The 27,700-nt window shown below is 42.0% G+C and overlaps 1 protein-coding gene across 6 annotated transcripts in view; it reads right to left on the minus strand.

Moving 5' to 3' along the window:
• Positions 1 to 27,700, minus strand: part of LOC139628582 (receptor-type tyrosine-protein phosphatase mu-like) — a 148,179-nt gene that overhangs the window by 75,065 nt on the left and 45,414 nt on the right. For all 6 annotated transcript variants that reach the window (XM_071490366.1, XM_071490365.1, XM_071490364.1 and 3 more), the window contains exons 3-7: positions 25,481 to 25,755; positions 21,392 to 21,470; positions 19,515 to 19,630; positions 17,907 to 18,081; positions 11,638 to 11,931 (exon numbers count right to left, since the gene is read on the minus strand). In XM_071490366.1, the coding sequence (XP_071346467.1) occupies positions 11,638 to 11,931; positions 17,907 to 18,081; positions 19,515 to 19,630; positions 21,392 to 21,470; positions 25,481 to 25,755 (939 nt within the window). The remainder of the gene's footprint in view (positions 1 to 11,637; positions 11,932 to 17,906; positions 18,082 to 19,514; positions 19,631 to 21,391; positions 21,471 to 25,480; positions 25,756 to 27,700) is intronic.

Here is a 27,700-nt window from a genome sequence, read left to right on the forward strand (position 1 = left end):
TGTCCATTTAGTAAACAGCTCCTATGACTGTTTTACAGCCTCTCCCTGGAGTTTTGTTGAGAAAAGGCTAATTGTTTGTTGCCCCATTGGCTCCCTGTAGTGCAAATGCCAGCTGTCTGAGGGAGGCAGTAAAATGTGAGGATCTGTGGCAGATGCCCAATCACAACTTGTACCCCATGACTCAGGATGACATCATCTGTTTGCATGAACAACAAGGTGCCTCATCCATTTCAGAGCCTGGTCATGGTTGACTTTGAAAAGGGAGCGAAGAGAAGAAGAAAAACACCCCGTATCCTCCTCTGCCACTTAATCTGAAACCAACAGGTCGCACTGAATGACTGGTATCCTTTAAAAATCCTTTTGTGCATAGATGGATGCTACGCAGCCATTTTCAAATAGGCCCATGAATGACAGCTGATGAGATGAGCCTATTACGCGAGTCTACTGTGACTGCTAGTTGTGTTTTATTGACCGAGCAGTAAGAGGTTCAGTATCAAAAGCACAAGCACAGATCACAACATGAAATACCAGGGCTACCACTTGAAATCCATACCATTTGTTTTTTTACACTTCTCACAAGCCATCACACACCAAGGGCGACACTGGGGCAAAAGTACTGAAAATATGACTCTAATATCTCTCCACTATGGCAGATATTTCTAGTGGAATAGAGTTATAATAATGGCTATGAAAGCATCCCTTGGAGCAGGAAATTACTGAGGTCTATCTTACGCCAGGGCACACAGATGAGCTCCAGTCAGAGCCAGATTGGTATTCCAAGCGGTGGACAAATTATCACCTGCCCCACACTCACTGATGTAATTGAATAATTTGAATTTGACATTTACATTGAACTATTAGTGATTTTTTCATCATTACAGCATGACATTTAAATAATGTTTTAGAAATTATCAGCACATTATTGCCTCTTGTTAATTTGAATGGGGCCCTGTTTGCAGCGGGCAGCGCCGACAGCATGATTTCCCAAAACGTAAAACAAAAACAACAAATAACCGCATGTTGCAGCCGTCTGTCCTGGAGGGGGCTTCAAATGGTGCACTTAGCCCCCGGGCAGAGCGAGACATTAGTCCTGGATGAAGGGAAACAAATTGGGCATGTCCGGAGCACAGCCACTTTAATGTGAGACAAGTGTGTGGCGAGCGTGTGTGTGTGTGTGTGTGTGTGTGTGTGTGTGTGTGTGTGTGTGTGTGTGTGTGTGTGTATAAGGGGGACAATGTGAGTTTTCCGGCGTGTTTACGGTCTTATGCGTAGTCATTTGGAAAGCCGGGATCTTTATCAGATCGGCATCGATTAAGAACAGAAAAGCCTGGTGCTGACACTTCCATCTCCCTGCTCAGCAAACTGAACCAGGAGGGGGTGGGGGGGTGGGGAAGGGGGAGGGGGGACTACTTCCCCAATGATTAGAAACCCCCAGTGAATCAATGTGGCCCCTGAGCCCCAGCCGCTGTCTCACAGGGATGAAATGGCGCACAGGTTTAGAAGAAGGGGGGGGGGATTGGTGTTTATAGAGGAAAAAAAAGAGAAATGCCTCAACTTTCACAGGATGGCATGTAGACTGTCAGATTCCTTGCTGGAGAATGACAGTCAAAGACAGAACCAAAACAACACAACGACGGCGAAGATTAAATCCTGGTCGGAGGCCTGTTTTCATGTAAAGTGCTCCATTCCAGGCAGTGAGGCCTGGTATTGCCATCACTTATCTCTCCGTTGCTGTGTGTTTTTCCCTCTGTTCTGTTTGAGCTGGGCGGGCTGGGAGGCGAACACATTTGTTTGCCTCTTTCTATTACATCTCAGTGATAGCACTGAGGCCATTGAGGTAATGACATGGGTTTTACACTTAGGAAATCATTTTCATATCCCACAGAAGCGAGCTGTAATGATAGCTTTTGATAACCGACAATCAAAGCTCCATCACCCTCCTAGAGTGCTCCTCTATGCAATCCTCTGGAGGAAGACAAAGAGAGGAGGGAGGGGGTTAAGAGGGAGATGTGGAAGGAGTCATGTGTGGGTGGGTGGGTGGTGGGAGAAAGAAAGCTGAGACACAAGAGGGGGAGGGCAGAATGGGCAAAGTTTTTGTTGCCATCAAAAGCAACAAGTCAAACCAGGCCATGGGGTTGACGCATGTACACATGATATAATTGATAGCACTTAAAAGACACTGTACATGGACCTCTTGTGTTCCAACACCACCCGCTACACCCATTACAAAGTCAGAGACAAATGCCCACAGGCTCCGGACACACACACACACACACACACACACACACACACAGGCACTTTGCCCATACACCTTAGAGGCGTGGATAATCACAAGGATTTATTGAATGGTGGTGGTCGCTACTCACTCTATCAAGTCCTTCTTTATAGGTCTCGTGATAAATGGGACTGCCACGATGGGTGAGGATGAGGGGCGGAGGGAGCCTCCAACACGCTGGATCGAATTGAAATCACAGAATGAGTCCCGGTGCTGGACCGGGCTCGGCTGCCACCTTGCGTGATGGACGCCCCGAAGCTGTAGGGGTGGAGATGAATGGGTGAACGCCTTCCTTCTCACAGCACTGGCCTCTCTCTCTCTCTCTCTCTCTCTCTCTCTCTCTCTCTCTCTCTCTCTCTCTCTCTCTCTCTCTCTCTCTCTCTCTCTCTCTCTCTCTCTCTCTCTCTCTCTCTCTCTCTCTCTCTCTCTCTCTCTCTCTCTCTCTCTCTCTCTCTCTCCCTCCCCCTTGCCCCCTCTTTATCCTCCCTCCAACATTTCTCTCCTCTTAACCCAACTGGTTGAGACAGACGGCCGCCCACTCAGAGTCCAGTTGGAGGTTGCTTCCTATTAAGAGGGAGTTTTTCCTCTCCTCTCTCGCCAACTGTTTGCTCCTGGTGGGAACTGTTGGGTTTCAGTAACACTGTAAGGTCTCGACCTCACCCTGTAAAGTGCCTTGAGATGATATATGTAAGATTCTGCATTTTATAAATGAAACTGAACTCAGCCCTGAATAGAAAGGGAGAGTGAGAGCATCAGAGGGGAAGTAAGACAAACTTTACCAGCACAGGAGGGTGATGCACGACAAGACCCGAGACTGTCACGTCATACCAAGTGGGTGCTTGTCTCTGCTTACGATCGACCCCCCCATGCTGCACAACAGAGCCACCTAACAACAGTGTGGGTGCTACACTGGAAAAAGGGCTTATCATTTATTCTGTTTTATTTAGCTTTATTTATTTAGCTAGTTTGCAACATTTCATCCTTGCCTTTCTTGCCTAAACAAAAAGGCAACTCTATACTAAGGCAGGCCATGCTGCATTAGCAGCTCTTGTTTGCATGAATATCTAGACTTTTGATAAAGAGGAAAATCTAAAAAAATTTGATGATTGTGACACAAAACCCTACATAATAAGGAGTGTCTTTTTTGGTTCATCTCCAAATGGGTTTACGCTCAATGGTTCCTGTTTGATTTGATATGCTGAGAATAAGGGGCGCAATTTTCTGGCAGAAAATATGCCAAACAGGGCATCATGGTGGCCTGGGAGCGCCTGTCCAAAAATATACCTACTAAAATGAGTGGTTCGGGTGGTGGAGGGTTAAAACACACACAGAAATTATTGGGTACCCTTTTCTGTCTTTGTATGACAGCATGGAGGCACACCACTCACTGTGAATCATCCACTATCACGCCTGATAATCCATATATATTGTATTTGTATTTTTACATGGAATCAGTAATTTCATGAATTAACAATGGTCACTTACTTCCATCATGTTTTGTAATATACTAGGCATTGCAGTAGATTAAAGCCCACAAAAGCTAAAAGGGGTTCTACAGTTTATTCATCATGATAGAGGCATTTAGTGGGGTGCAGATGAAGTAAGTTTGATGCTGCACAAAACATTTGTGAAGCACTTGAGGTGATGTTCGCTTTAAATACCGTGCACCTGCAGTTGCAAGACATAAAAAGTTAAACTTGTTGGTTGAATTATCTAAAAAAAGAATGGAGAATAAATAAATAAACCATTAAATAACATGTCAGGAAGTAGCCTTTCCTTTCACTGATCATTTAGAGGAATTAAAAGAACAAACCTGGCAAGTGTGTCTCAGGGGCAAAAGGTGAAGGGAAGTGCAAGTCCACCGACCAGATGAAAACAAATGGGCAGCCAGTTGATGGGAAGAGCAGAGGCAGGGGAGGTGGAACTGGTTAAATCAATCTTTCATTTTGTTTTCACCAATATGCTGTGTGGTGATTGGGGTCAGAGTGACAGGTAGAATGACCCCCCCCCACCACTTCCCCTCAACCCCCATCTGTCTTAACACATATACACGCCCACACACACCCATCTCTGCTGTCAGAGCAGGCTTTTGTCTTTTATGTGCAGGTTCCTGGGGAAAGTGCCTGTGGTTAGGGCTTACAAACTGGAAGAACACAAGCCCTCATTTACCGACGGGGACACAATCTCTACAGGAGCAGTGGGAGGTTACCGGGGTGATTCTTCAACTTCAACACTCCCCAGATGGCCTGCGTGGCATTGTCATTTGTCGCCAAAAAACCTGCATGTGTCGCACTCAACTCAGGGTGTTACCTGGAGTGTAAATCAAAGTGAGGCCCTTGACTTTGTGAAATGGCTGCTGTGTTTTCTGAGCCACCTACTTAGGAGATATATGAGGTCTAAGATCCAGCTATCTAGGTGGGGGAATTATAGGGAATAAATCGCAGCCTTCCTGACATTCCCGTCCTTTAGCTGAGGAGGAGATGCAAAAATGCTCTTGAGTTAGAGTTATACAATTCGACTGAATGAGTGCTTCCTGGACGCCTAGCAAGGGGAATGGGACATCTATAATTCAGCAAAAGGATGGAGAAAATCTGTGACAAAAATTACAGCAGATAGACCATGAATAATTAAACATGGAGAATAGAAACATTTAAAGACCTTGAGAAGCATTTCAATTCAAATTTAAAAACAGCAGGAAAAAAAAAGGACCTTCCCAAGTCTGACTAAACTACCGCTATTTATCGCTCTCCTGAGGCTTAAGAGTTGAGGATACAAACAACCTTGGTGATAACTGTTTGCGAGGAGCTGAAGAGGCAGCTCTAAAATAAGTCGAAACCAAGTTTATGCGGATGTCACCAGAGTAGTGTTTTTTTTTTTTTTTTTCGGTGCACATCTGTTCTCAGAGTGTCAGTTCTTCCGTGTTTGGAGAACAGATAGATGGAGTGATGGAGATGGGGGAAATAATAATAATGAAACAGCTATAAATGCAGAGTCTCTCTCACTTTCTCTATCCTTTTCCTTTCCAACAGCAATTGTTTGAGGATGTGTCCTTGAGAAGAACACAAATTGCCTTTTGCGGAGCCAATATCATAGAACACAATTCGCCATTCTACTTGCAACCGCCTGCAATAAAAAAAGACTTTTATTGTGGTCGTCCTATAACCTTCCTGCACACCACAAACTCAATCTACCCTGTTTTCTCTGACTGACAATAGAACACAAATTCAATGGGCCTCAAACCAATGCTTTTCATTTGCGGTGCCACGGGCAATACATAAACCTTATAGGTCACGTGACTGCCAGCTATTGTGGGTGGCAAACCATGACCAATGCTATCTGAGATAGTGAGGTGAAGAGGTGAGGTTCTATTCACGGCTCAAGGCAACAATAGTATTAATTAGACACATCAAATCCCAGCAAACAATGTCCTTTCCTTTTAGACCCAGAGAGACGGATCAGCTCCATCTAAGCCTTAAAAGAAAAACAAAACAAAAAGCAGCGACCATCATTTAGGTTTAGATCTCACTGAGGCAGTTTGATCTGTAGAAAGATATGCATTAGGCGATAGAGGGGAAAAAAACTGTTGTTATAGGTGAAATGTCATTATTCTCCCTTTGTTAATAAAATGTTATGGCTTGGTGAGAGAAGAATTAGCAAGGCCAAATATACCGACGCACTGGAAAAAATGTAAACTGATGACACTAACCAGGTCAGCAGGCTTACAATTTCTGTCCTATGTATGTCCTTCGACGAAACTACGCAGCATCCTTCCTACTCTACTTCTTTTAGTCGTTAACTAGACAGTTTGAGTGTATATATATATAGGTTTACATATGTATAAAAGCTTAATCATTCACTTGCTTTCAGAACAACTGGGGGAATCTCCGTAATTTGTTAAAATCACTAAATTGAAATTTGAATTTAACTGAGCACCAAAACCTCAATTTCTACAGAGTGGATAAGAATATTCACAGATGTTATGGAAGAGGTAGCGACTCCAAACTGTCCTTACGTCAGGTCGATTTTCTTGTCTATCACAGTGAAGGTTTTCTTGACAAATTAAGAATACATTGAAAAAAAAGGGCCTTAATAGTGTAAATGGTGCTTTTTAAAACCCTCTTTGACAGGTGGACAATGGTAGAAAAAAAAGGAATAGCTTTAAGTCACATTAATCAGTTTGATCATTATTCACCACTTTATAAGTTTTAAAAGAAAAAATAGTGAAAGGAGAGGTTAATTTATCAGTAAAAGACTGTGCAGTTTATATGATTTCTATTATGACCACGATGCTGGTGTCTAGTGTTTGCATGGGATTGAGGAACGTTTCAAAGTCTGGCAGTAATGGAAATGTTCAGATTGAACTTCTATAGATAATAGCGATCTACACAAAAGCAACATTTTAACAATATAGTTAATGTATGATGTTCTCTTTAGAACAACATCCTCAGGTTACACTGCACAATGACTGCACTCCTCGCTCCTTATGCAGCTGAGCCATATTTGTGACACTAGTGACACTATATAGAGAGGCATGTTTTAAAGGATCATCCTAGTGATTTTATAAAGCTAATCTATTTTTTAACCTTTAAGCCTGACAAGATATTACCAAGTGGGATGTTAGCGATCGTGACATGTGATGAAGAGTTTTTGCTAGCTGAGCAGGTCATGTTAGCATTGGGAAATTAATATTATATTTCTTTGAATTTCAACAAAAAAGACAACTGTAAGCTACCTGCTTTAAAAAAAAGCATTTTTATTAAAGCTGCTGATGCACATAAAGTCAGCGACAAATGGATCTCGTGTGTCAACACAATGGTTGACAATCTGCAAGTTTTGTTGCAGAAACTCTGGCATCCATTTGGTGCATTAGAAGCTTTAGTGCATATTTGGAATTTATTTTAATCTTTTCACAGGAAAGAAGCCTTGAATTTTCCTTTTTTCTTTTTTCTTTTTCTTTCTATGCATGTCTGGAATCCCCCTTTTCCCCACTGTACATGAAGTGTTTATTGGATGTTACAATACTGTTTAAAAAAGCATGGCTGCTATAATGCTTTATCTGTTTCCAGGTTCCAGCTTTTACAGTTTCATTACGTCACAGACACGCCAACTCTGGTATTACACAAGCAATAAGAGCTTATTTATTTAAAAAAACATAAAAACATAAAACAATAAGTGTCATGTCCCTGCACCAGTGTCTCTGAGAAAAGATGATTGTTTTTGACAAATAAAGAGATTCTACCACCACTACCTTCTCCATGTTGCCAGACGATTCTTATTTGCATCAAAACAGACCTGGTCTTTCACAAATTTACCAGGAGACTAAATGCAAATAACCAACCTTGGTGTGGGTGCACATTAATTGCGCAGCTCCTCCCTGCTCTCCACTGTTATAAACGACTGTTTAAACGAAGGCTGATCCCTGATTAACGCCGATTCCCTTGTGTTTAATAGCACTCAGCGCAACAGAATGGCAAAGTAAAAACAAACAGATGAGACTACACCCACGTGGTACCACAGCGCAGATGGAGACAACTTATAGATGGAGATGTGGAGTTGGCAGAGGCTGGAGTCTGAGCAGGTGTTCGGACCCAGCATGGACATCATGTACTGCCATTTTTAAAGCGCCCGAGAGCCAGTGGGACAGCAAAGGCCATAGGGTGGAGATGAAGCCCTCTGGACAGACTGTTCCTCTACCATGGAAACTAGCATGAAATTATCTCTGCTGCATTGTAAACAAGTGCTGTGTGGAAAAACCATACCATGCAGAGACCTTCCAGTGGCTCAGTCAGCTTCAAATGATTTGAGTTGATTGATTGATACATTGTTTAAGTGACAAAACTAACTGTCATCATTTGATGTGTGCTGAATAGACAACTCTGAGAATAACTGTTTTATTTATAACAAAGTGCTCCAAATGTTGTGTCCCTTCAGATGAAGTGTTGCTGCAACAAAACCACATTCAATGTGTCTGCGATTGTTTTAACCCAAAGCAGAGCGCGACAGAAAAGCTCCAGCAAATACTTTTTCCACACATGACTCAGACTACTTGTTTAAGGGTTGCCTATCTGCCTTCCTAGTGTGGGCTGGAAATGGTTTCTCTGTGTGAGATGGACTCTCAGTAGTGCTGCTGAAATGTGGAGCACCCTGCTGTGATCCTAGGGCATCACCTGATATTACAGTGTCTTCCTTCAAGTAGCACTTACCAAGTGTGGAGCACTCTGAAGTGGTAAACAACTTCACACGGACACAAATTTCTCATGGAACGGGCGCGCAGCTTCCAAATGCTTTTCTCTTTTAGCTCCAAAATGTTTGGCAAGTAATATTTGGCCAGTAGGAAAACAGGAAAATAACAAATTGTAACAAGTTGTGAAATTCGACAGTCCAAAGACATGAGGATATGCAAAAGCAAAATGTTGTTTGAATCACTCTGCAAACCCTTGAAACCCACAAATAAACCCCCGAAAGCAATCACAGAGCCTTGGATAAGACACTCTTTTGATGTTCACTAGGAAAGTAATGAAAGTGCTTCATGGGAAAGAAAACCTTTCAAGGCTACCCCTTTCTTCCTCCTGCTTCTGAATTGAATTGGTGGTGTCCTTGCATTATACATTCCCCATTTTACAGAAGATTGAATTAAAACATCCTTTGTCATCAGAAACATTGCTCAGTTTGCGAAGTGACCAAGGCATGGCTATGAATAATTATGTGAGAGACAGTGCTCTAAAGTGGCCACAGATTTTCATTAGCGCCTCCAGACAGCAGAGCGGGGAGAGGGGAAGCGAGTCCCTCGGCCTGTATCAACAGTGATGTATAACACAGCCCTGTGAGTCTTAACCGTTCAATTAGGAGCTCTGCTGAGGCCCAGCCTGTCAGTGGGGAAGAGCAGCAGAGAGCCGGACAAGATCAAGAGCTGCTTCCTCAAACACACTTCAGGAGCCCGGGCCATCAATCTCCCCGACTGTGACCGGCAGGGTGGCCAAGGGGCAGGACCCCCGCAGAAGCTGGGCCTGGCTCCGAAGGCCGCACAGGTAGGGCCATTCATCCCTATCAGCCAGACTAAAAATGAATAAGCTCGTGACCTTCACAGTGGGGAGAGGGGGTTACACCCTGGGCAGGGAAGGGAGGAAAATCTCATTTTCATCAGCATTTCTCTGGACACCAAACAGCATTAGCCTGGGAAACTGCTGAGCCTGGGTTTGTTTTGTTCCCCGAGTTGGCATCCAAGTACAGCATGGGAATTTAGCTGGTTAATGTTGTGAGAAGGGCAATTTGTACAATATCATCAGGCATTCTCAAAGTGTTTATGTACATGTTTGAGTTTGAACGGCCCACAGTACAACAGCAATATAATGACCCAAATTTAAGGTGCCAGTCTGCTTCACACATGATATCAATCTGTGTTGCTGATGGATTAAGAAGCTTGCAGGGCATTTGGAAAGAGAATTAGGCTGAATAAACAAGTAGTTATAAAGTTAACCATGTGGCAGGGCAGTTTTCAGCCAACTATAAATCATATCAGTTATTGTGACACACAGCTGCTCCAAATAGTGAGAGAAGTTAAGCGCTAAACATGCTTTTCCATTGGTTTCCACAGGTTTTATCTGTTTTTCTCTTACATGTAAAACTTAAAGTATGCACAGCTCTAATTGGTCCAGATGCCCACTTTGAAATACATTGCTTAGAAAAGAGACAATTTATGTCCATCTGCCAAAAATCTTAATGAAGATCTATAGGTGCAAACAATGGAAGCATAGAGGGTTTGTCTTCTATAAAAAAATAATTACCTAAGTAAACTGGCAAAGATATATGTTGGGCAATTGTGAGCTGCAGTTATTTGCTTCACATGCAATGAGGCTTTAGAGAAAACACAATGCAGCTTTACCAACAATGCAGCCCTGATGGCTATTTATTGTATGCAAGGGGGTGATTTGTAAAATTAGAAATCTTTTTGAAATGTTTTGTTTGTAAGAGTAAATTAGGAGCAGGGCAAACTCAAACTCAACAAGCAGAAGGCAGCGGTAATAAAATGATTTAAAAAGAAGCTGAATGAATAGGCTGCTCGAACTGCTTTGACCACTCTTTTCACATGATTGTTGTAAATTTCAGTATCTCTATCTTTAGTTATTGAAGTGGGGTACTTTTGTTCTCTGTTGTATCAGCCGGTCATTGTGTTTGGACTGTGCAAAGAGCCGACAGTGAAAGCGAACCTCGTTTTTCAGCTGTTAGCTGTAACAGAGACGTTGTTATCTTTGTTTCTAGATGCAAGGCAGCTAATGGTGCTACATTGTAGCTCTCTTACAAACTCATTCATTCGGATCAAAGAGACTGGAGATTCTCCATGGAGGTGGGTTCAGTTAGGTCAGTTATACACGTACCAACTCAGTGGTATGTCAGTGTCGCCTCACACAGACAAAGAAAACACTATTTTAACCAGTTACCTACAGGAAATTATACCTAAAACTGAAGCCTTTTTCACTTTAAAGGCCCAGTTTGTAGCTTCTGCTGCCAGGGGATCTCACCGTCAAAACAATAACAAAAGATGGCATTTGGTGATGTTGGAAAGTAGCATGGGATCATGGGAGTTGATGTCTTCATCACATTGTTGTCATTTTCTCCCGGTGTCAGATATTTAGGAGGTTTTCAGCAGCAGCCGAGGATCAGACAAACAGACCAGGTGATTAAAACCAGCAGAAAGAAAGTTTCGTGTTAAAAATCACGTGGCTCGGTGGGCACAGCACATCTCGGAGGAGCTGGGAGCTGAGCTGCCAAACATTTCCTTGGCTTTTAAAACAGACTCATCATGGACTTCTCTAGTTTTCTCTTGCTTGAAACATTAGGGATAATTATGCACATAATGCAACAATATATATAGTATAGGTCTTGTCATTTTCAGACAAAAGTTGAAAAGTTACATATTATACCTTTAATAGCAGCTGTTTTCTCTTTGTATCTGTCCGATTTCATTATGACCTTAATGCTGAATGTCGTGTACATGCCTTGACGTAGTGATAATGGATTTGGTTGGACTTGAAGTGGTTTGCATTGTGTACATGTCCTTCAGATGCCTTGCAGAGAACAAGGTAACTACGCTTCCATTATGTTAAGTGTAGGCCAAACTTACAAAAAAACACTATTTTCCTCTCACAGTACATTTCACATTTGAATATGAATGGATGAATGACAGCGGTTACAAAGGTTAAGAAAAATCTCTTTGTGATATTTAAGTTTGTTGGATTCCATATTCATGTATGTTGCATAATATTCACAACCATATTGTATGAAGCCTGTTCATGTGACACTGTAAAACAACAAAATGTATCATTTCAGTAGTGCTCTGTAAGTAATTGTATTTTTGGCCTCACCAGCGCATTTGGTCCTGGCCCTCAGAGGGGGTCCTGGGGCTCCGGTTCCACCCTCCAGAGGTCTGGTCAGCAGAACGCTGATCTCATACTCGGTGTCTGGGTCCAGGTGGCCGATCTTGTGCGTGGTCTTGTCTACAGGCTGCAGGTCGTACATGGTGCCTGACACTGTGCGGTACTCCACCTCCCTGTCGATGATCGGGCCGTCCCCGTTGATGGAGTTGGCGTTCAACTGGATCCAGAGATAGGTGGCACCAACAGCCGTCAGCTGCGGGGGTGCAATAGGCACAGGGGGCTCTAGGGAAACAAAAAGTTTTTGATTGATGTAGGATAACCACAGTATGGGGTGAAATGATGGAAAGTCTTCACAATACAGAAAACAATTATGTATTTTTAATTTGTGTAAAAAGCATCAACATTCCAGAGAAAATATCTGGCGGTAAATGCTCGTACCAAGCAAACAAGATGCTCAAAATCTATTTGTTCTTTTAGGCAATCAACCACAATCAAAATTCTCCTGAGGCACAGGAGGAATATCTTCATGTTTTCCAGTAAACAAGGTATTCAAGGAGATCCATGTAACGATCAATAGTTCCAGCTTGGTGAATGGAATATCTCATCAACAGCAGTACACCGACTGACTCATGTAATCACATGCGTTTGACGGCAACTCCTAACAGAGGTGTGAGCGAAGTCACTTGGCAAATGGTGCTCCCATTGAACAACTTATTGATTTCAATCACAGGCCTTGTATGGAAAAACCTGTGGTAATTGACAGTTACTGTAGTTGTCACCTGTCTTTTCTAAATCAGGAGCTGGCTTAATCTCTCAACTCAAGACTGTCGCAGAATTTTGTGAATCTATTTAAAGCTAAAAAGCTGAGAGGAAAGCCTTAAATATCACTGCAGAGTTTGTGAACTATGTTAACTGTTCTTACTTTTACAAGACAAATCACTTTAGTTGCCACTTGTGGATATTGTAACAACCAATTCCATTTTTGGCAGTGAATGATTTAATAAATTTTCTGTCGGTATGTTTGTGTCTGAAAAATGTGATCCATGCAGCGCTGATTTTTTGCTCCAAACAGAACTGCTAATGCAAAAAACCTGCGTATAAATGTAATCTGTGTGTTTACTCTGCACCTGTTGTTGGCCTTTGAGGTGTATGCTCCACTTCCTTTGAGGGACAAAGTCATTCTGTGGACAGTGATCTCAAGTGCAGTTGCAGAGATCCATTCAACAATGAAGGAAGGTCCCAGCTCTTTTATTTAGGTAAAAAATATCACCATCTGAAGCTTGAAGCTAATTCCAACTATTTAAATACTGTTGGGGAGTTCCGCATTATATCTTAAAAGTCCATCATATTTCAAACCTTACTTTTTAAAGTAACTAGAAATTATGGTTGTCAAATAAACGTAGTGGACTATAAAGGAGAAGAACTACAGAGTAAAAGATTCTGTTACAACCCTGTTCAAAAGCAGGTCAATAGGAGACAAAGTAATTCAGACAAATAATTGCACTACTTCAAACAGTTTCAAAAATGTTGTCGACAATTTGCTCACTCAGTAAGGCCAATAGTGTGAGGATGGTTTCAAATGATGTTTGCAAATAGGAGAAACATGTTTTCTGGCTCTATTCTACAGATATTAAATGAAAGTCAGGCTTTTTTCTCTTCAAAATGACATGAATTACAATTGGAATTAATCTATTCCCCAGGCCCTCTCAACCTTCATTGTGTCTCTCAAGTTCTTCTCCATCATAAGTTCATCTCTTTCCAAAAAAATGTGGTGTTCAATGCCAGGCTTGAAGCTGACCTTTTTTTCTCTGTTATGTCACCAATATTTGTCTAATCTTTGCCTAAACCTTGTGCCATTTCTGGTTTAATGAGGCTCCTCGAAATGTCAGACATGTTATTTCAACTGTGGGATATTTTCAGGATCACATTATTATAAAACGCAGTGAGGGGACAATACAGTAACACTTGAGAAGGTGTTAATATACACTTGTGAAGACTGTAAGAACAGTTTTATACTGATGTGTTCACTGTTTTCACATCACCTTTGACAGACACACATATAAAAGGCCACAGCGACTTTCTGAACATGCAAAGTTTCCTTTCAGTATTTCAGTAACACACAAATGTATTCTTCAATTCACTCCATGCTCTATTTTGTTCCAGTTTATGGGGACAACAAAACAAGTCTTCCTCTACTATCTCACCTCGATGTCTTTCATGCTTCAGACACTGTCTCCTGGTGTAACCACAAACTTGCCACTGCCAACAAAGAGTTATGACCCAGAGCTAAAGCATTGCTTAGGAATCTGCCCTTGTCACGTACTACAATGGTTACATGTCCCAGAGGCCACGGTGAGCAGCTCTAATGAGCACACATGTAACAGAATAATGCCATTAGTCGCCTGGCTGCTTCTCCTGGAGTTGTCATGGAGAGGGAGAAGTCTGCAGGCACATTAGGAGCTGGCCGAGGTGTCCTACAGAGAATTGGAGGCTCTCCCTCAGCAGATGGTTACCCCACGGTGACCTCCGCTGCAGGTCCCTAAACTCCCACTAATCCAAGCTTCCAGTGTTGCTGTCAAACATCACCTAAAGCGAACCAGCTAATCCAGCAGGTCCTCAACCTGCACTTACAGGCGGCGCACCAGTCTGTGTGCTGGAGCCAGACAGGAGAGTGAGGTGATCCAAAATCTGGGCTGAACAACAGGCTTGTTTTGATGGTTTTTTATGGTCTGTTTTTATGTCTTAAAAGGGGTTTAACTGAGTTAAGTGGCAATATGCTCAAATTAATTTAAACAACAGAGAACAGCACAGGCTCATACTGTAATATCATCCCTCATGCTATGGTAGTGCATCAAAAAAGACTGATATTGTAATGGTGTTTGGTGTTTTACCTATGTTGGTTTCAGAGAGCAGATAACTTTTCTTGTAGCTCTGTGGCTTTGTTTTTTTTCTCTTCAGAAAAGCAGATGGCACTTGCAACCAAAGGACCTGATGTAATTTGTCTTATTAGTTAAAAAACTGTCTTTATTCATTAAAGAACCAAATTAAAATTAAGAACTTTGTAAAGAAACTTACTTAAAGTACAAGTGAGAAATCTGAATAAATTATCACTGTTGTTTTTAATAAGAAAAATACAGTCGATCGAGTGTAATGTAGGTTTTTACCAGGTTTTATTGAGGCATTTGTGAATAGACTCATTCTGTGATGACACTTTGTGATGCACAGGACCAAATGGCGCTCGAAATATGAAAAAGGTTTCTAGCTGCTGGCTCAATCATGACTGATTCTCAGGGTTACAAACTTGTCAACACAAAATTCAATTCAAGATAAGTTATGACACTGGATCTTAACAGTATCTGGTTCCTCTGTCATTATCTTAAATGATTATCTGTCCGACTGAAGGATACACATGTCCAAGGTATCAGCTAGGAGCTCTTCAGTTATCCAATCGGTCTTTATACTCTACAGGGAACATGCTTTTCGTGCACTGTGATGCATGGATGTCACTGCTGCCATTCAATCCTACTTTTGCTGTTAACTCCTGAGACCATTTCTGCAACAATACGACCGAGTAGCATGACGTATTATCGCAATAAGCATTTCATTTAACTTCGAGAAGTTCCAGCTTCACAAAACCAACAGCAGGTTATGGTGATGAAATTATTCCTGTAGGTGCAGCAATCCCCCCTGTTCAACAGCCGCAGCAGACGGATTACCGGCGTGAAATACACTCAAGTGCTGGAACACTTTAGGATATTAACAACTCAATTCCCACTGTTTAAGCCTCGCGAGGCAGCGTCGCAACGGAGGGGCCCTGGAAGTGGCACTGAACTGAGCTCTGTGCTGGCTGGAGTTTGGGCGACAGCGAGCAGATGACAGCGGCGGCCATACGCGGGGTCAGCGAGCAGCTGTTGTCGTGATGTTGACCAGATAGGCAAACGGCCTGGCAGACAGCTGCGTCCTCCTCTACCACAGCACCTGCCTGCCTGCCAGAACACAATCACACAAAGCACACAAATGCACATGAAACAGCACACACACACACACACACACACACACACACTCTCTGGCATACCCATGGAACCAGTACTAAATGACATTATGAGAAGTAGAAGAAGAACATAGTCGAGCTGCAACTACAACAATTATTTTTATCATCATTAAATGTGTGACAGGCTGGAAACCAATTAATCTTTGGCTTTTTGCCACTTCACTGATGAATCATTTCTCAAAATTGTCCTTTAATTTTCTTGCCACTGACTTATTGATTAATCAAGTAATCGTTTCAGCTCTGCAAAACATACACAAATAGCACATACAATTGCAAACACACATCATGCCACCCACTTGCTATTCAGCACACAGGGAGCAATAAGAAGAGCTGCCACTCTGCTGTGTTCTTAGATTAGTTAGACCTGACTGTTTATAAGTCCTTCTTTCATTCGCCCGTTACATCTGCTGAGCTTCTCTTGTTAAGATGCAAGAGGTCCTCATTACATCACGCGCTCTCTTAATTGGGCTGCTATGAGTAAAGAATTGATCTGCTCCTGATATGAGAGGAGGTGGCCACGGGAAAATGACGAGCTCAACTGGCCGACCTTCGATTTTTGGTGGCTATTCTCATTAGCGCTGACACGGCTTCGCCTCAGCAGCCTTGAGTTGATAGCGTGGCCCAGAATACTATGTTGGAGCAGAGCGAATGCTTTGTGGGCTCCAGGTGATTCCAACCAGGCCAAGAAAAGAGCCAGCACTTGGACAGGGAGTAATTACCCCCCCTTTCAGAACCACTGGCTGCACTACAGGAGAGCCCATCACAAGTTGTGGGGGTGGGGGTCGTAAAAAGGAAGCTGCGCTCAGCCAATCCTACAACGCTCTGGAAATACATGCAGTGCACTTCCACATTGGCACATAAATCTGACTGAATACTGGCATGAAAGCAGAAGTGATTATCTGGGATAATCAAGCATTCACTCTCCTCATGTTGAAGAAAAAGGCAGTGTATGGTAATGAGGGGTGGGGGACGAGCCGGCGTGTGACTGTAGCAGCCTCATAATCCACAGAATCGCTCCATGGTCACTCCTCCAAAAACGAGTCACGGAACGTGGCGAACACACATTTAAGGAGGATTTACGATGCAGACACTATGCTAGGAGGGTTAAGCTCTTGTTTTATTGCTGCTACGATAAGAGGAGATATCAGCTTTTTTTTATGTCTGACACTCATAACCGTGAAAACGCCTCTTTTCTGCCTTTGACGAGTTAGCTTATGTCGGAGCCATTGAGGTGTGAAATCTCTGCAGAATTTAAAGTGGGTTGTATTACAAGAGTCGATGAATTCCTAAATCTAGACAATTACTGTACGTTAAATATTTATGATAAAAGCACTTAACACTTAACTGGCTTGACTTCTGTAAAATATATATATATATTATAACAAGTATCAAATAGGAAATTGAAAGCAGTGATCAGCAAAAATATTGCTGTCTAGTGAGTATGTGTAAGTGCGAGGACGTGCGGGTGATTGTGCTGCTGAATTTATGCACGAGTGTGGTTCAGAAAGTCTCCAGCGTGTCAGTAAATTTTCTTTGAGTACACCACTGAAACCCACTGATACACTCGGGCAGAGAGACTTTATCTCCCTCTTCACTCTGCTGTGTCTGGGCCCGGCCATTCTCACATGATTGACAGACCTCGATCTGGACAGCCAGGATTAAACCTATCAATCACATAAAGCTTGGAGACAAAAAAAAAAAAAAAAAAAAAAAAAAGAAAGAAAAAAAATCGGAGCAGTAAATTCAATTGAGAGCACGGGGAGAAAATTGAGGTGAAGAAATATAGAAGGCCATTACCGGGCTATAGGGCTGTAGGAAAGTGAGGCCTTGCAGGATTTAGTTTCAGACGACTCCATAAATTCATATCAAATGACTGCAGGAGTGAAATATCAGGGAGGTTACTGTAAACCCTGGTGCCTCTTGCCTTTGTGATCTTTTTGGGGGAATTGTGCTCAGTCAAGGACGGCCTTTACAGGGGAAGTTATTAAAGTCCTCTGGATAACAAATCAACATAAAAAGCTAGTATTTTTAGTAACGCCTGAGAGGACATTTTCATCCATGCACATGCAACATATCCTGTTTATTTCCTGTTGACATTGCTGTGTGCATGGAGGTCATGCAGATAGGAAAAACTGTTGCCATCTTGAGCTGTGCTCATTCAGATAGACTGTGTTTGTGTCTTCTCTGCTCTGGGACCAATACTTACGTTTTATGGTTAGCTCCCCATAATTGGACACTCCAACCCCTTTGTCAGAGTGGACAATGCAGCGGTAGCGACCCGAGTCACCCTTGGTTGTGTTCTCCACATCGAAAGTGCCTATGAAGCGCCGGTTGTTCCAAGGTTTAGTGGCTTTCATCGGGGCCTCCCGTCCGGCGATTCCCTGTTTGGACCCGAGACAAACACACGAGTGAGCCTCCAAAATGGAAAAGGTTTAATAAGCAAAGTGGGCTGACCTTGTGTGTTTCAGAAACTCTGGTTGAGTGTACTTGTTGTCTGCTCTTGTGCATGTTTGTTTGTGTCCTATCATTCCCAACGGTGGCTGATAGTAGGGAAACATTTATCACACGAGGATGCACGCACACACATACGCACAAACGCGCAGTGGGCTCTCCCCAGCTGTCACCCCTCACAGCAGGCAGATGGGGGACATTTGCTCATTAGAAATATTTCTTCATTACTGTCATCGGGGGACTTCACTTAATGTTTGTTTTCCAGCTCCTGTGCTAATGAGGACGTGTTTGTTAAAATGATGGAGTACCTGGCAGAGGACCTTTACCCGGCGTCATGCTCCCACTGATCACATGCGTGACAGTGTGCTTAGCAGCAGAGCCGGCAGGGTTATGTCTGCCAGATGCACTACCTTCGCTGCTCAGAACAAGGTCAGTTCAAGACTGCTGCGCAACTCAGTTGTGCCGGATATAGTACAGAGTATCCACAGAGCCAGCGTCTATATGGGTTAAGTCCATACTGCGGTGATCTGAAACACCTGTAATCCCCTGCCTTTCAGACGCAGAGGTCTCAGGAAAATGTGTTGAGCAGGTGAAATCTTAAACACAAAGGAACTGTGAATGTTTTAGCTTGAATTCATTTATACAGAGGATTACAAATAAATCTACTTGCGTTTCCTGAGAGTAACTTTTAAAATTGGTAGTGAGGTTGGAAAAAAGACTTCAGCTTTGATTCTTAAATGAAGAAAAATCATTTCTATTCTTTAAAGTAAAATTGATACATGATATGAGAAGATCAATAACACATTAATATGATTTCATGTGCACTGTGGCACTTACAGTTTGACTGTAGTAAGTTTAATCTATGGTAAAGTTGGTTTCACCTTTAAGTTATCTGGTAAGAGAGCATGAAGCATAGGTAATATTAATTAATTTAACACTGATTTACAGTTGTGGTTATTTATATAACACGGTGCTCTTGCTTGCTTTTGATCTAATAATGCAACATTATCTCAGTTTCAGCAGTGTTATAGTTTATTCTGTGATTTTGATGGCTTATATTAACTGATACTGCATCTTACTTTGGTTTTAGACTAGTTGACAGTTGTTACCATCTGGCCTCATTTCACTGAGACAAAATGTCGATTTAGGAACTTTTTTCTATCCCTTTGGTGACTGACTGGAGAACCTGCTCGACTGAAGAAAGACACAGGCCTGCAGGCCTCATGGACCTGATGGCACAACAGGTGCACCGCTGACTCCAGATCAGAGGATTACATCTGTTCTGGATGGCAAATTCATTTCCAAAGGGCCCAGTTCTGATGCTGATTCAAGACTTAAGCAGGGAGATGAAAGCAGCTCTCACCTGCAGCCACAGGCGGAAGTTGTCCCTTTTGCGTCCGTTGACGGTGCAGTGAAAAGAGGCGGTCTGTCCAGCGTTGACCTCCACCCCCTTTATAGTCAGGAAGTGAGGTGTGTTCACTAATAAAAATGAGAAAATATTACTCAGGCAGCGGCCGAGAAGTTCAATGACATTACATGAGATGTGTCCCCAGATTTCACTGTTACCCACTCCGCTACTCTTTATATGTAAAATTGGAGAACTGAGAGAAGTTGCCTTGAATGGACACTGTGACTTATTTCACTATCTTAATACACCTCACTGCCAAATTCTGGCATCATTTTGTATATATATTTCAACTCAATCTTCAAAATGAATAAAATGACACCTGAGGCCAAATTTGCGCCAACCTAAAAACCCAATTTCTGCTGTCTCTTAACTGCATCCTTTCATTGATTGAGTGGATTTTTTTCCAAAAGCATTATTCTCTTTCTAACTGTGCTCATTATCAGCACGCTCGCTGACTGGGATTGTCCACAGAAAGTAACTTATGTAGAACATTTTTGATTAGTACCGCTATTCTGCATAGGAAAATAGGGCAATTCAGTCGAGCGACCTTGATTCGAAACACAACCAAATCTCTAAAGACTTGGCAAAAGCTAATTCTATCACTTTCATCATCGAGATTTTCACTCCTACTTAATATTTTATAACCTCCTCCTCGAACTGTACCTCCTTTGTAACTTTGTCCTGTCAATCCTCCCAGTGCCAAACAAGACAAATCTACTTTCCTCATTGCTAATGTCTTCTTTAATGATGGAAAGAGCGGCAGACCACCCAGTGGCATAATCACACCTTTGTGCTAAATATTCCACACGCTCGTATAAATAGAAAATTAATTGGCTGTGCTCCACTGAGGAGTCGCTCTGATCACATTGCTTATCACTCACAGAAACCCAATTGCCACTGAGCGGGTTATTGATCAACTTGCACTTTTACACATTTAAACATTGATCACGTCACAAGGCCTCATTGATTTACTCAAATACATTTATATGCAACACCTATCGTTATATAAATCCATCTTATTGACGTAACATTTGTAGGAATTCAGCTGCTTTCAAATGGTTACCAGGTCATTAGCGCCTAACAATCAGAGCTTGATACTTAAGCTATGAGTGGTGGAGTAAAGTATAAATCAATTGGTGAAAACCCATGTGGTATTGATTTAGACTTTAGACTGTAGAGTGTGAAAACCTCTTAGTACAAACTTAAGGAGCGCCATATGGACTAACATGACTCCCAGCACTCAAAAGCATAGACTCGAGGAATCCTGGAGAGCTCTCATCTTGTACTCCCTCAGCAGCAGCCTATCCCAAAAGCTGAAGCAGAAAAATTCTAAATATGCTGGCGATTACATGTTAATTTGCTCTGCGGTGCACTCTGAAGTGCTCGTACTTCTATCCAGCGCGGGTAGCAGAACTCTGAACATCTGAGAGATGAGATGCTTTACTGAATATCCTGAAGCGAGGAGAGAGATAGTGGAACCCAAACACAAACAGCAGCCTACTGAATGGTGGTATTTGTTTTTCATCCTCTTTTTTTTTTTTTTTTTTTTTTGCACTATTTCTCCCATTTCTCATAGGAGAGATTTAACACAGCCACTCTAACATTATATCCTGAGCACACTCCAGCATGTCAACTGTATGCTCATAAATCTTCAGGGAGCTAGGAGGAGGGAGGTTTACACTTTGGATTGACTGTAGCATACTCTTTGAAGGCCTTTTGTTTGACTCGGAGACCTTGAATAGAACAACGATGCAGGTATTTGGGAGAGTGTCATGGAAAGGACAATGACTGCTTGATGATTTTCTTTTATGGGGAAGGGAAAAAGGACTTACTGCACTGGTGGCCCTGGACCGCGACGTCTTTGATGGCCAGCAAGCCACGCTGCCCTGAGGTTACGGCTTCAAACACAATCTGAGGAGGAGAAAGGAGACTCATAACACCAGTGATAAATGAGCGCGTGTCTTCAAATGGCACTTGAGTGAGGCTGCCCGTGTACACAGAGAAGTCCAGCTCCTGCTAATGCGATCTGCTCTTAGCTGAGCCGCAGCTGGTCACACAGCTGCGGGCCACTGACATTATTTCCACAATATGTCACAGTTGATAGGTGTTATGACATGCAAGTGTTAAATTAAGTTTGAGCCCTGAGACGATTAGCACAGTCTGTGACAAGCCCGTGGTGTATGGGAGGTGAAACACCTAACATGTTGAGCGAAGTTTAAAGGGTCAGCTCATGCAAATTTGAAAAAAAAAAAAAAAAAAAAAAAAAAAAAAAAAGGGTTTTCCGCACAGTCATTTGATTTAATTTGCGCAGGATTTGTGGTACGTGTCACTGAGATTTTTGCCTTCATCCAAATGCAATATGGATTAAATGGAATTTTGTTTGTGCTGTGGATAATGAAATAAAAATTCAACAGCAGCGTCTCTTTCCACATCAGTGCTCAGGACTGTGATGCTTTAGTTATTAGTAAATCAATCACTTTGTTTTTAATAAGTACAACTTAGTTTCAAACTAGTGAATTACTCATTTGGGTTGCACCATAAAACTTATTAAAGGTTTTATCTGGGAAATAAATTCTGCGTTAACCGTGTGGTTATTAGAAAAATCTTTAGTAGCTTTTGTAAATGTAGGTGCTTAGTTTTGTCTATATATGCAAACATGGGGAGAAATTAGTTTTTAGAGTTTTTTATTGACAGTGAGTAAGAAAATGCAGATTTCTCTAACTTAACCAACATAATTTCATCTAAAACTATTGACATAAATATGAAATGTCATTCAAAATCTTTGCAGTTTACACCATCATTAAACAGTACTTTAATCAGAAATCGTGTCAGGTCAAAGGTCAACCATATTCTGTTACTCCACTTACTGTTCAGTCTAAAAAAGGTCATATGTTAGCAAGTTAATGTTTTACTTACTTACTTACAGTTACTGGGTGTCAATATTTTAAAACAACTTCTCTCTACGTAAGAAAAACTTTGTGTGGTGCAAACTCTTTAATTCAGTGATGCATAAATCTCCATCTAGTGAACTCATTATAACTTAAGATTAGTTGGTGCCAGTGGCTCATGGTTACTTGAATTTTTTCATTGGTATTATCTGTCATTATCATGGGTGAATACCTCAAAACCTAAAAAAAACCAAACCATCTGCATGGTTACATGCCACTAGAAGTGTGAACATATGCTTTATTTTAAATAACCCTTTAATGCATATCTAAAAAACTATCTCCTCCATGGCTGCTGTTGCATTTCACAGTTGCTCTGTATCAAGTGTTACTTGCTCGACATGTCTGTTGCCATTTCTGACAACACAAAACCTGAAATCAAGTGCAACTGTGCTGTGTAGGGCTAACATGATCCTATTTAAGGGGCAAGTTCTCCTGCAAAACAAATGGTCCTAAGCTGTGACAGAGGGCGTGTCCCAGCAGAATGTCAGAGTTATGTACTCCACAGTCTGCAGTGTGATAAAAAGGGAAACAGAATGCCCGTCCCTTCCCAAACACAGGGCGTGGTGCAGAGACCCATTACACCACACGCATTACTGCTACACATGTTTTGCATGCCATTATTCCCTAAATATATGTCTATATATTCCAGTGAATGGTATATATTAATGGATATGTTCCGTATAAGGTGTCACCCAGAAGCTTGTGTCCCGTCAGCTGTAGCGAAGCTGCACACACGCGCATCTGAGATTCCTTTTGTAGCCTAGGAATGTGGAGGCAGAGATAGTTACCATTGTCATCTGGGAGGCAGGATGCCTTCAGATAAGGCTGTCTAATTATAAATTTCTTTTTTTGTCTCATGAAATATGAAAGTGAATGTCTTGGGTGCCAATTATGGCCTCATTACAGGCTAATTTAAAGGAAATTAAAAGGGCAACCACTCCATATATCGCCACCAGACAAATGAACTGGCCCCCACTCTCTAATTGAAATCCTTTGTTTGTGTAACAGACATCAGTCAGCCTGCCTAATAGCTGTGATATAATTGATTCCAACATCAATGATAGTGCAGTGCATAATTGGGCCTGACCCACAGAGTGAAAATATTCACATGGGACGAAAGCTGTTGATGTCACGGGAAAGTTCACTGTTCTCATTTGTCAGAGAGACAGACAGTGAACCCAACATTCAATGTCTACATCACTACACTGGCCGGCCCTGAGGGACTGGGATAAGTACTACATTACAGCAGGATTGATTAGCTCTGCCATAGGCTGTACTGTATTGAAATCAAGATAGATGAGAACATTAAGGTTTTTCTTTCTCAACGGTGCACTGCTGCATACCACAATAAATAATGGGTTTTTTCATCTTATGCACAAAGTACATATTTTAAATAGTATGTGCAGGACATGTATAGATTGTGCATTACGTTTAATGAAAACTGTTGTGTTTACCACAGTGTGAAGCAATTTTTTGGAAAAGCATGACAATCTCGATTAAAAGTTTTTAGGGATGACCTGACAGAAGAGTAATTATCAAAGACTGAAAGGCTCATGATGACTAAAAGCCTTACGGGTAATTAAAAAATAATTTCCAAGTATCAGGTGGCTTCCCTTTGACAATTGCGGAGGTTACTATGCAATTAAAGATACCTATAATTAGTGCCATGTTGTTAATTAGTGACAATTTCAAGCATTGGTCTTTCTTTTCTTGACTGAGAGTGGTGCTAGGATCATTAGCATCCTCACATTTACCCATGTTGTCACTTTGGGTCTGGAACAATTACAAACAGAGACAGACCTTCCGCTGGGGTTTGAAAGGCAACAGATGCTGGGAGTTTCCCTGAACACACTGGAAAGCATAATACGTCATTTGGGGTCTAAATGCTCACCACGAAGAGCATATCAAAAAGCCCCAGTAATACTGAGCTTCACTTAGAGTCTAAAAGCAACACACTGTTCTGTTTAAAGGTGCAGATTTGTTTGTCACATTGAAGCTAGAATTGAAGTCAAAAATGTCTGAAGTTCAGAGAGAAAAGCTGGGTAAAAGTTTTTTTTTTTTTCTTTTTAAAAGAGACAGTGACAGTTAGCGGTTGGACTTGGATTTGCATTTCGCTTAAACCACAAATGTCTGCATGTAGGATCCAAACATAACAAGCTGTGCCTCTACTACAGTCAAAAGTCCTTCAATCCTTAAGTGTCTTGAGGCAAACTGGAAACATTTGACCCGACTGGCTTTGCATCATTATATCACACAAGGGTCAGCACCATGTCAACAGCGAGCAGTGACTATTAGTGCTAGCTGCAGCTCATTTGGTCCTTCTCAACTGTTCCCAACCGTCCTTCCCCCTCCTATGTCTTTCTTTTGTCCATGTGCCTCTCATTAAACTTCCTATCTTGCATTCAGGAGTGAAAGGCTCAGCAGTGTGCCTTGTTAACTAAGTTATCAGGGTGGCTATGATGAGCAGGCACGAGGACACCCCTCAGCTCCACTGTGGACCGGCTCTGCCAGGCCATAATGAAATAATTCACCAGGGGACGGTCTCCCATTGGGAGGTTAAGGGGTTGCTCTGCATCAATTAACATTTGGTGGACTCGTGGAACAAGCCCAGTAAAGACTAATAGCCAGGCAAGTGTGAAATCACCTTGCCCCAGCCAGCAGTCATGTGCATTGGTAAGTGAAAATGAGTTTTCAGAATTGGAAAAAGAGAAGTGGCTCAGATGGAAGGGAGAGAGAACAGATTACCAAGGATACCGCGGTAGCCCCAGAAATCAATAATCTTAGGTGTTTTGAATGGGCTATTGTGTGATTGTTTAGACCTTCTCAAGTTATAAATTTGTCATACTCCACCCAGTGAACAGGCTTTAATGACTTTGGCTCGAGTATAAAGGCTGCTTACAATGACTAACCTAGATTTGTAATGAGACATTATGCAAAAGAGAGCTGGATTCAGACCACATTTAATTTCCTCACCTGGTAGAAGTTGGGCCAGTAGGTGCTGATGGCCAGCTCCACCTGCGCCCAGGAGCGAGTAGCCGGCCCTGACACGTTCCAGACGGGCATCCCCATGGGACTGTTGTTTTCTTTGATATAGACATTTAGGTGACCTGGGTGGCTGCTGTCTCTGCCTCCTATATAGTAGTGGAAGATAACGCAGTGAGTGTCGTTCTCCTTCAGCTGGGGCGTCAGCAGTAAGGCTTTCTGCCCTGCAAACCGTCCCGAAGTGTTCACCATCATGAAGGCTGAACCTGCAACATAAACAAGAGTTTTGTGTCACCATCAAATTACACTTTCAAACATTTTCAGGTACATTGATATTCATAGAAGAAGTCCTGCAATAGTCTAGAATCACACAGTGTCCTGTACACGACTGCAACACACAGGGAGAAGCAAGTCTGTCAACTGTGAGACCCACGGCAGAGATGATACTGACATCCCAGGAACTGATCGTATTGATCGGTCAAAATTCTTATTGTCCATTAAAGGTTAAGCAGTTAACTATGAACAACCCTACTTTGGGTACAACGTAGGGTTAACTTCAGTTAATACTTTCCCCAGTGTGTGTGTTTATGAACTGTCCCCTTGAAAAAATACTACCTTGTGTTCAGTAACATGTCACATCCAGCTAATGTTAGTTTGTGTTCACTCCGAGCAAAGCTGGCGATGGATGACACAAGCATGAGCACTGAGAATACATTTTAGTTTTAAAAGCTATCCATCACTTTTACTACGTTTTACGCCTGGCGTCCACTACTCCAGAGTCTTCGAGCCCCTAAAAACTGAGACTTTTGGAAACGCTGCTGGATCAGTTTTAGGTTGAAAACTCCAGGGTTGCGCTGAGGTCTGGACTGCACAGGCAGAAACTTTTGGAAACACTGACGCAGACACCTGCCTCGCCTCCTGATTGGACGACAATCACATCGTTGAATATGAAGCGTGCATGGTTCAAAAAGAGAGCGCACCAGAGTAATCGTTCATGTAATCAAGGTGAAATAATTGTGATTTTCTTTTTCTTTTTCTCCCTGATTCTCCATTTGAACATGAACTGTACTGAGTTTCAAAACATCAACATCAGTGAGGTACTCACTCAAATCATGACATGCAAATTTAAAATAAAGACTAATCTATGAGAACTAAGATGCTGTTATTTCATAAATTACATAAGACTTTGCAGTACATTTGGTAGAATAATGGTGGCTATGTTTATTATAAAATTTGATTCTTTTGCATGTGTTGGTTTTAGAGGCAACTTGTTATTAATAGAGCAGAAAGATATCACAGACAAGCACCAGATTATCAGCAGCAGTCAGGTCCTGAGGTTTGATGGTAACTAAATAAAAGCCATAATCTTTTAAGAGTAGGCAGAAAGCAGGTAAATGACTGTGCTGAGACCTTTCCTATTAGCACTGAGAATTGTAGCACGTGACTCCTAATGAGAAAATACTCTTATCTTGGATTGATGGAAACTCTCTAACCATTATCATTCATCAAAATATGAGGACAGAGAAAGACTAGTCCTAAGAACGCTGGATGTTTGAGGAGAGCCTTTTTTCCGACATGATAGAGAGAAGGAAAATGATGCGAAATCAATAAGTTAAAATCTATTTGCCAAGCAACCCCCATTTAGATTTTATCGCTTTGGTTCAATATTAAAGGTTAATCTAATTCTCTCCCCTCTTGCCAATGAAACACAAGTGAGAATTATTATATTGGCAAACTTTCAAGGAGACGCAGAACACATTCTATTTGTCATCATCCTATTTAACTTGGCTTGGTAATGAGATGGCACAAATTGTAACAGCATTTGAGAGACAGCCAAGAGAGACTCAGTTTATGTTGAAATACATGTTGTTTTTTTCTGAAGTGTGGTAATGACTGGGAGGCACATTTTGCTCAGAGGTGAGACAAACAACCTGTAAGCGAAAAAGCTCCACTCTCCTGTATGTGAGGCAGAGGATGAGAATCACTGTCAATAAATTTAACATCTGGTGATTCATTCAGATGTGGCGTTAAAAAGGGTAAATAACGTCAACTAAATCGGCAGGCTTGGTCCCCAGAGTGTGTCAGCCAAACAGCCTCTCACAAAACCCTATTTGTTCCATCAACGACTCAAGCTTGCCCACTTGTCTTGTTGTGCTGCACTTGTAACGCTCACCAATTCCATCTGTCTCCAGCTTCAGATAACGAGAGGGG

Source organism: Trachinotus anak, unplaced genomic scaffold, assembly GCF_046630095.1.
Source record: "Trachinotus anak isolate AG129_WGS33_773 ecotype Australia unplaced genomic scaffold, CSIRO_AGI_Tana_v1 ptg000012l, whole genome shotgun sequence".
NCBI lineage: Eukaryota > Metazoa > Chordata > Actinopteri > Carangiformes > Carangidae > Trachinotus > Trachinotus anak.